Consider the following 10103-nt stretch of genomic DNA (forward strand, 5'->3'; position numbering starts at 1 on the left):
TTCTGAGCTAAAATAATAATCATAATCGTAATCATAATCCTGACCTTCCCCACCCCCCTTCCTTCCTCCTTTTCCTCCAGCCGAGCCGAGAACCATCCCAATTGTAAAGGAGAGAGGAAAACAAACTGCACAACCCCTTGACATGCAACCTTCTTCGGGATGGGACAGGACGGGATGCAGCTGCGGCTTTAGAAGGAATTGGGGGAAATTGGGGATCTTTGCTCTCATGACGGTGGAAGTGAGCTACTGGGGCCGGATTCTGCTGCTCTCCTTGGGGCTGCTGGCTGCTTCAGCAACCGGTGAGTGCAATGGAGGAAGCTGGCAACTTTGGGAGCATTCCCCCTCCCTCCCCCGCTGCTTGATTCAGATTTAATTCTCTTGCATTTGGTGTGTGTGTGTGTGTAGGAGATCCTCCTTTATAGACCATTCAGGGATCACGTTTGTTGCTGTATATCTCCATAGGAAGATAAAGTTTGCAGGTACTGTATATCCTATGGGAGCAACAAATTTACAGTCTGGGGTCAGAAAAAGGTGTGGTTTTGTTTCTTATTTTCCTCCTTGTCCTCAAAGTGTCAGATCAGTGTGCCCCAAATGTGAGAGGACCAAGACAAATGCCATCCCTTTTCTTCCCGCATCTTAGTTCATTATTTCTCTACCCAGTGTTTGCCTACAGCCTATAAAATAGATTTAGGGACTTCTTACATGTAAATAGAAGCACTTTTATGATTCCTCCTTTCTCCTCAAACATTTCAGGTTGTGGTGCTTTTAAGCATTAGCTGTTTGGCCTCAGCATTATACAGATGTATATTTTAGCCAAATATGTAATTTTAAACTTATTAAAGGTCAAAATAGATTTAAAAAAAAAATAGGTATAACCTTCTCCCCGCTCTCCCTGCTTCTGAAACTGCCTTTGTAGCATATCGAAAGCAAAGGATTCAGTCTGAAACTGAAGTTTATTTCTGCTGTGGTCTTGTGTAGGGTCTGGCTTTGTGTAATGGAGGCGGGGGTCGAAGGAGGGTGAAGAAAAACATTTTGTTCTTTTCTTCCTTTAACACTGAGAGGTTCCCCAATTTCCCAATGTTTCTAAATAAGGTTTGCTCGAATGTGCCTCATGCACCATGGCCAAAAGATGTGTGTGTGTGTGTGTGTGTGTGTGTGTGTACGCGTAGAGGTGGGAAGCTGCCTTTTTTTTTGGTAAAACTTTGTGTTGTATTTGAAATGCAACACTGATTTTATTATGTAAGGCAGATTTCCTCCAAGGAGACTCAAAAAGACCATCAGCACCTTATGCTCCTGAGGTATCTTACGATGGACACCAAAGAGTTTTACCAACTGGGGGCACCAATTAGGATAGGAGGAAATCAGTTCATTGGGAGTAATTAGATAGACAGATAGATATCTTCCTGATTTTTTTTCTCCCCTCAAGCAAAAGCATTGAGTCTGTCTGAGGACAGAGACCCTGCTCTTTCCCCCCTCTCCCCCCCTCTGTGCTGTTTGGCTGGGTTGAGTGGAGTGCTGGACAGATACCTAAATGAGTGATTTACTGTTTCAGGGGTTTACAATTCTCCTCTTTCTTTCTCTCTCTCTCGCTCTCTCTCTCCCTCCTTCCCCCTTGCTGTCTTTGACTTGTTCATGCAAGATCTTGTTGGTTTTCTTTCAGTGCCCGGTTGTTCTGCATTTAGTCCTCCTTGCTAGCACAGCTCCCTTTTTTTTCCCTCATTTTGCTCCATTTAAAATTATACCTATTCAGGATCCTTCACTGTTGGCCTGTTAATTGATTTGTAGCCCATTCTTCTGTTACACAAGTGCCAGGTCTGCGAAAGCTCTCCAGAAGTCCTTCATTGTTTTAGCTGCAGTAGGACCATGAGGCAATTATCTGTGTGTGTGTGTTTGTTTTTGTTTTTTCTTTGCACACCACTGCTTCCTCATGAGATTCTGAACAACCTTTTTGTCAAAACAAGGGATCAACTCTGAGATTAGAAAGATGCAGCTAGTTAACAGGGATGCTGCAACTGTGCCCATTGGGTGAAGGTGCCTACAGTTTCCTGCAGTCCTCCGATCAGATATTTTCAGGTTAGCCTAGGATTGGACATGCTGGTCCTAATAATGAGCCTCTGTGGGACCATGTCCTCAACATACTATCTCTTCAGCCTAGCCTTTTCCTGGGGATTGCGTGGCTAGTAATAACCATGTGTTCCCATAGTGTGGCACTAGAGTTGTATATATAAAACTATCAGTTAGTAGTTCTAGCCTGTCTCGAAAAAAGAAAAAGAGCAAAAAAAGAAAATTGAGAAACCCTACTGTTACTACATTAACCTTACTCTATCTAATTATTCAGAGCTGTCAATATTCCTGTAGCCTGATACAGTTCGGAGGGGCAGGGTGGGGATGGCAGGTTGCTTCAGATGATCTCTACAGTGGCAAGTGTTTCTCAGGAAATTACAAGCATGATCAGTTGTCTTAATCTTCTGCAGGGAACTGAACCAACTGTAGCTAAAGCTATTCTCTTTATAAGGTAGGGGACGTGTATTTTTCTTCAAAGAATAATACATTTCTTACACACTCGCTGAGTTTAAAAAGAGGTGCAGGAATAACCTGGCAGAGTTTGTCGTCTGTTTCGAAAAGATACTGATTTTTCTTGTGGTTGTGAACTGGCGACTAGCAGTACGCAGCTAGTCAGAGAGAGGGCATGCCACGTAATAGTTTTGTAGTTTTTCTTATCCCTCAAAAGCATATACTTGTAATGACTATTTTGTATCTGTGCATTGTTAATGAAAGATGCCTCAGAGATGGATTTGGGGTGCATACGTTGGATAATGTATACAGACGGACACATACAGCATATTTTTTTTAAAAAGCTGTTATAATGGAGGTCATTTGTACCATTGTAGTTAAGACTGTGTTTTGGTGATTAACCTCCTTTTGATGACTGGACTATGCAAAGATGCACTGGGTGGAGGATGGCCTAGACATTGTAGTTTCTTTTGTCCTGACAGAAAGTAGTTTTTGGCTGACTTCCTTCTAAAAAGATGGGAGCAGGAAAGGAAAGTTGAGTACTAATTTTGAGCTGCTGTATGGGTGGACAAATAATTCATTTTTATTAATCATCCCTTTATTTAAAAAAAAAAGTCAGAATGTGGATTAATCCCCGGTACCTGTACTCCAGCTGAGTAGTGCTTCCTTACAGGTGGAGTAGTCCCACAGATCACCTTGGGAAATGAGTACTACTCAATGTAAAGCTGGCCGGATGTTTTGACAAGGTAGGGAGGGGAATGAATAGCAACCGATATGATGAGATCTGACAGAACATTTTAAAGGGAGTTTCTTCCGTCGACTATGCAGGCACCTCGTACAGCAAAGCTTGGGATGCTGCTGCTTGCAAAGGAGTCCTGCTAACAACCGTGGTGCAATGGAGTTTAGGGCTAGACTAAGCCTGTAAACAATGTCTTATGTAACTGTAATGAATCTTTATTCCTGGGGGAGAGGAAGAAGTCATTTATTCCACTTTATTTCCTTCTTCATGTTGGGACAACTCTGGCTAGTGTGTAGAGGGGTGGGCTGAATAAGGGTATCAGCCAATCTCTGTGCCTCCTTACATCCTTCCTGCCCACCTGCTTGCGAGAGGTGGCAAAACCAGGCGCGCTGCCTCTGCTCTCCCTCTTTCCAGCAGCTGCAGCCTCATGGGAGTGCAGTCTAAGATGTGACTCCTCCTTCCCACACTAGACTCTGCCACTGTCTGGCCCTTAATGTTTGCTAGGGCTGTAATAAACTTGCTTCATGCAAATGGTCTCCTTGTCTCCATCCATGTGCTGTTCATGCTCCTCAGCTTCCCATCAAATGATCAGGTTCAGTCCCAAAATCTCAAAGCAAAATTTTTTTTGCTGGGAAAAACCCCTTGGTTTGGCCCAGTTTTGTGCTGGGAAGCTAAGAGCTGTGAATGAGCCTTCTGGGCAGAGAACTGGGAGTGTATTCGGCTGGGAGGAGTAATGTTTCCCCCAGGGCACATCTCTGTCTCATTGGCAGAATAGAAGCAGCTCCCGCTGACCAGGTAAGAACCCTTCTGAGCCAGCTCTCAGATGGAGCTCAGGGGCCTAGAATCAGCCCAGCTCAGAGCAAACTCCGTATATCTGCATTTCCTGAGCCAATTGGACCAGGATGCTGGTGCAGAATTACTTGCAGTTTTGCACAGGAGGTCACACAGATTCTCTTCAAGTATAAACTGTTAGTGAATACGCTGGGTAAAATGTTCCTTGAATGTTCACTATCCGTCCTGAAGCTTTGGCTTTCTTTGTGTTTGGGGGATCAGGATGGGAGTGGGAGAGAGTAATTTACTGGAGAGGCAATATGGTGTAATGAATGTCTAGGCCACTGCACTATGATTCCATGCTCTGCCACTGACTTTCTGTGAGACCTTGGGTAAGTCCCTGTTGCAAAGCGTTTACAGTGTAACTCATGCATTCCGTTGGACACCAGAAGGAAAGAGGGGCGTGTTCTTTGGTCTTCTAGATCAGTGGTTTTCAAACTGTGGGTCGTGACCGAGTACTAGGTCACAGAGTGGAAGGCACTGGGTTGCGGTGGCTCTGGTCAGCACTGCCAACTGGGCCATTGAAAGTCCCGTTGGTGGTGCAGCCCGGCTAAGGCAGGCTAGTCCCTACCTGTTCCGACACCGCACTGCGCCCTGGAAGTGTCCAGCAGCAGATCTGGCTCCTAGGTGGTGAGGGGGAGGGGGTCACGGGGCTCCGCGCACACCCTGAGTAACGGCTCCACACTCCCATTGGCTGGGAACTAGCCAATGGGGGTGGGGGCAGTGCTTGCGGGCAAGAGCTGTGCAGAGCCGCTTGCGCACCTCTGCCTAGGAGTCAGACCTGCTTCTGGCACTTCTGGGGAGCAGCGCGGTGCCAGAACAGGCAGGCGGTCTGCCTTAGCACCCCCGCTGCGCCGCTGATCAGGAGCTGCCTGAGGTAAGCCCATACCCCAACCCCATGCCCCAATCCCCTGCTTCAGCCCTGAGTCCCCCCGCTGCAAACCCGAAGTCCTCTTGTACACCCCAAATCCCTCAACTCTGGCTCCACCCCAGAGCCTGAACACCTAGCCCAGAGCCCTGTCCCCCTCCTGCACCCCAACCCCCTGCCCCAGCCCAGATCCCCCTCCCACATCCTGAACCCCACATTCCCGGCCCCATCTCGAGCCTTCGCCCCTGCACCGCAACCCTCTGCCCTAGCCCTGAGGCCCTTCTGCACCTAAACTCCTCATCTCCAGCTCCACTGGGTCCCGGGCATCAATAATTTTCTTCAACTGGGTTGCCAGAAAAAAAGTTTGAAAACCACTGCCCTAGATGATTGCAGCACCAGCAGCTATAAGTTAATGGATGGAGAACAGGTGAAGCGTTATCAGGTTGGGCCATAAGTCTTGTTTGTTATTTATTGTGGTGATACCTACAGGTCCCACTCAGTTATTGGGATCCCAGTATGATCGGCATCATTCATGCACATCCTGAAAAAACGGTTTTGTTTTTTAATCCTCAGAAGATGGTGAGTATGTGGAGATGGGAGCAGGGGAAAGGAGAATCTCCATAATATATGAGACCCTACTGGGGTTTCTTCCATGTCCCAAAGATCTTATGCTACAGGTTCTCTGGTCTCATCTCTTCTCCTCCCACCAAGGAAATATGAATTCGAAACTGCTTGCTAGGCCTAAGCGTGAAATCTGAGCCTGCTTTGCCATCTTGTTGAGACGGGCTTGACACACAGATCAGTTCTGGCTTTGTTTCCCTAATGCTTGTTTGAGAGCCCCTCTGCAAGACTGTTGGGCAACAAAAATGAGGACTTTGGCCTAACTGAAGCCTCAGTTTTCTCTAAAGTAGGGATTACCAGATGGACAAAGAAAGATGTTGTGAAGAAGAGTACAGGGGCTCCCTGGCTTTTAGATGCCTCATTAGTTTTCCTGAAAAGAGAGGCTGGTCTTACAGCACTGAAGTCAGTGGGGATGTTGTCATTTACTTCAGAGGGAGCAGGGACAAGTCCTCTAAGACTTGGAAATTCTGTAATGGTTATCGATCAATAATTGTAACTGGAATAATACTACCGGTGGCTTGTTCTAGGCTGCTACTTATTTTCAAGTTGGTTGTCATCAAGAGTATAGGCAACATCTTGCTGTTTTAAGGTTTATCATGCTGCTCACTACCGTAGTATCTGAGAAGCTTCCATATTTAAAAAAAAAAATCAGTCTCATTCTTGAATGTTTGCATTATCCACAAAGACCTTCTGTCATTAGAGCTAGAGTATGCAAGCATCCAGGGAGGTTTATTGAGGATTGGCAGGCCTTGATAGTCAACTGTAGTGATTACTGTAAAATAAACATGAGTTTTTAGAAGGAGGATATAAAACCACCTGCTTCAAGGCCAAAACCAGCATTCACTTTATGGCAGTCAGGAGGAAACTGTCCCTGAAGGCAGGTTATCCCTTAACCGAAGGGGTTCTTTGACCTCCCTTTGCAGCAGCTGGTTGGAGATAAGATACTGGTTTAGATGATCTGTTGCAGGGTGATAATTTTTATGTTCCTATGGAGAGAGTAGGTAATTGCTACACCAGTTGAGATGTTTGTTAGTCCCTTTTTTTTTTTTTGAGACAGACTTAGGGCATGCGTCTACGTCGAGCACTGCAGCGGCGCCGTTGTACTGATACAGCTGCAGAGTGTCTGGTGAAGACACTATGCCGATGGGAGACTGCTGTGCACATGGACGCTTGCGTCAATGTAACATATGTTGCTCGGGAGGATGGAATGTTGGCACCCCTGAGCGACGTAAATTTGGCCGGCAGAGGCTGTAGTGTAGATCTAGCTGTAGGAATTACATTGACTAGTTACAGAGTCTGTAGTATGCAGTGACTTTAGTACTGCACACTTGGTGACAAATAGTTGCAGAGTTGTGCTCTGCTGTGCATCACTCATTTTTAACCCTTTAGGGTGGGGTGTTGTAAGTAATCAGCACCGGTCCAGCGCTGCTGTGAATGGATTCGAGGGTAACCCCTCCACCTGCCCCACAGACTTCAGTGGGAGCCAAGTTAGGGTGACACCAAGTGCTCTTGCAAATCACCCCCTCAAATGAAGGTAATGTGAAATATACATCATTCTTGTCCAGAAGAAACTAATGACAATATTAATGTTCAGATGTATTCTGGGAAAAGTCAAGCAGTCTAACCTTATTTAGCATTGGTCATGTAACATACTCCCAGTGGAGATTCCCAGCTGTAGCTATAAAGAACTTGGTGAGAGCTGACTCAGGAATGGCCTTTGAGAGAGTGTCTTATCTCTGAGCTTCCTTCAGCTGAAGGCAAGTCCTTAATAGCATTTTCCACGGTGGAGGCCTAGTGTGAAATAAGGAAATGCTGTCTGCTGGTCAGACAGGGACTTCCAATTCTATGATTCTGTTCCATTTCTGCAGATGACCGTGAGAGAGAGAATTCTCCTGTCTGACTTCCATTTACTCATCTCTACAGTGGTGGAATAATGCCTACGTGACAACGTTGTTGTGTATAAAGTTCTTTAAGAGCCTTGGAGTGAAACTGCTATACAAGTGCAGAGTTTTAGATCAACAGCACTTAAGACTTCAACAGAGTCCTGCTAATCTGCCTTTGTATCAAGAATATCCCAAGACAGTGTGCCAACATCATCTTTCATTGGCTTCAGAGGCATTCTATCAAGGCTGTATTTTATCCAGTAAGTTTAATAGGGAGGCTTTTTGTCTGTCCTTCACACTGGTAGCTAGTTGGTCTGGCAATATCCTGAATGATCCAGAATGTATCCACTTGTGCAAATACAAAGCACAGAGCTCCCAAAGTGTTAGATCAAAGCTATAGCCCTTAAGAATAGGACAGCAACTGGTAAGTTAACTCACAATGTTCCTATATTCATTGAATCTGTCAGTTCAGCACTCAGTTTGCTCATTCAGTCTATAGTGATAATATTATCACTGTTCAGGCAGAAGGGGGAGTCCATCTTTTCCAAGGGCAGTCTGGTTGATGAAGATGTATGACAAGAGGTTAGCAGGGTCAACAGACAGCTAAGCATTAAAAACAGGAAAAAATTTGGTTCCACCTATTGGAACTCTGGCTATTAAAAAACAAAAACAAAAACAGATGTGACCTTATCAATCCTGCATATTAATTGAGGTTTTTCTATTCAGGCTCCATAGCTTAATGAAGTCTCTGTGTTGCTATTTATAGGTACAGCGTACATATAAAACGTATTTATTGGTCTTCCCTCCCTTTCAAGGAAGTGAGAAGTCCAGCAATATGTGCTCAAAGCATTTGACTTCTTGCAATTACAAAGCAAAGCCTAGGTCATAAAGCTCTTCTAATACCATCAAACCTCTTGGGGGACAGGGGTCTCTTTAGGAGAAGACACATATCTGGAACCAACTGACTCCTATTTTCCTATTCTGTTCTTTCCACCTTCTGCTTCACCCTTTAATCTCAATTAGTGAGTAAATTTAGGATTTATGAAACCATGGAGAAATAGCACTGGCACCACCTCTTTAAACTGATCCAGGAGGCCCCTGCTGAAGTCCCTCTTAAAGACCCATTTCTGCCATGTTGCTTCGTGTGAAATGAGCTGACTCATGTAAATGGCCTCTTCATAGAATGAAAGGACTGGAAGGTACCTCAAGAGGTTATCTAGTCCAGTCCCCTGCACTCAAGGCAGGACTAAGTATAATCTAGACCAGGGATTGGCAACCTTTGGCATGTGGCCAACAGGATAAACCCTCTGGTGGGCCAGGCTGGTTTGTTTACTTGCCGCGTCTGCAGGTTCGGCCAATCGTGGCTCCCGTTGGCTGCGATTCGCCACTCCAGGCCAACGGGGGTGGTGGGAAGCGGCGACCAGCACATTCCTCAGCCCGTGCCACTTCTTGCAGCCCCCATTGGCCTGGAGCGGCGAACTGCGGCTAGTGGGAGCCGTTATCAGCCTAACCTGCAGGCACAGCAGGTAAACAAACCAGCTGGGCTTGGCAGAGGGTTTACCCGGGTGGACTGCATGCCAAAGGTTGCCAATTCCTGATCTCGACCATCCCTGACAGGTTGTTCCCTTTTCCCCTAACCTTTGTCCTTAAGCTGTGAGTGCCTCAGGCCAGGGACTGTCCCTTCTTGAGTGTTTGGAAAGCACTTTATGGGTGCTGTAATAATCATCACAGCAATGGCTAGAATCAGGCCTTCTTTGGGTGAATGGCATGCAAGTTTCCCTGTTGTACCGAAGAACCCCATGCCAACTATTCCCCTCCTGGGTTCCTGTGCAGCCATGTTCATGCATCTTGGTCCTGACTTGCAGCACATCCAGGAGATGGAGCGAAATAAGGGCTGCATCCTGCAGATGTGCCCTTCTTGGAAATAAGGGAGGTCCCCCTGTACTGTCTAATGAGCACCAACATACAGAGACCATAATTCATCCCTTCAGTGTTTAAATCCTGGGGCTCCAACCAAAATCAGGGTCCTGTTGTGCGTGGTGCTATACGTACACCTAGTAAAAGATGATCTTCACCCCAAAGAGCTTACAATTTAATAGACAAGACACAAAGGCTAGGAGAAAGGAAGGATGATTATTAGCATCTTACAGATGGGGAACGTACACCCAGAGAGACTGGGTTGTGCATGGTGGTTTTGTCAGAGGCAGGAACTGAACACAGGTCTTGAGAGTCCCAGTCTCTTGTCCTAATCCCAAGATCATCCTTCTCTGATTTGTCCATGAAAATATTTCTCTGTGTGGAGTATGTGTAACTTATACTAGCTACAGGCCTTGGTGGTGGTTCTGTGTGCACATTGTAAGAAGTTTTTGACACTCCCCAGCAGTGTGGTATCTCAGTGCCTGTCACCTGGAGCCGTGCTCTGGCACCTGATGAACCTGCATTGTTTTTATGGAAACCAAGATACAGTGATTAAAAGATACAGTAACTATGGGGGCTACTGTTACGTACTGTGATGGGGCAAGGCCAGATGACTACAGTAAAGTACTGAGGAACAGGTATGTTAGCCTCAGGCTAAACAAATCCCTAGGACCATGGTAACCAAATGGCAGTTGCTCCAGGTTAATCAAGGCACCTGGAGCCAATTAAG

At 46.0% G+C, this 10103-nt stretch overlaps 1 protein-coding gene across 2 annotated transcripts in view; it reads left to right on the plus strand.

The window, feature by feature from the left end:
- Positions 1–10103, plus strand: part of CSMD2 (CUB and Sushi multiple domains 2) — a 562181-nt gene continuing 552078 nt past the window's right edge. For both annotated transcript variants that reach the window (XM_032802693.2, XM_032802696.2), the window contains exon 1: positions 1–299. In XM_032802693.2, the coding sequence (XP_032658584.1) occupies positions 143–299 (157 nt within the window). In that variant the 5' untranslated portion in view covers positions 1–142. The remainder of the gene's footprint in view (positions 300–10103) is intronic.

Source organism: Chelonoidis abingdonii, chromosome 25 (assembly GCF_003597395.2).
Source record: "Chelonoidis abingdonii isolate Lonesome George chromosome 25, CheloAbing_2.0, whole genome shotgun sequence".
Taxonomy (NCBI): Eukaryota; Metazoa; Chordata; order Testudines; family Testudinidae; genus Chelonoidis; species Chelonoidis abingdonii.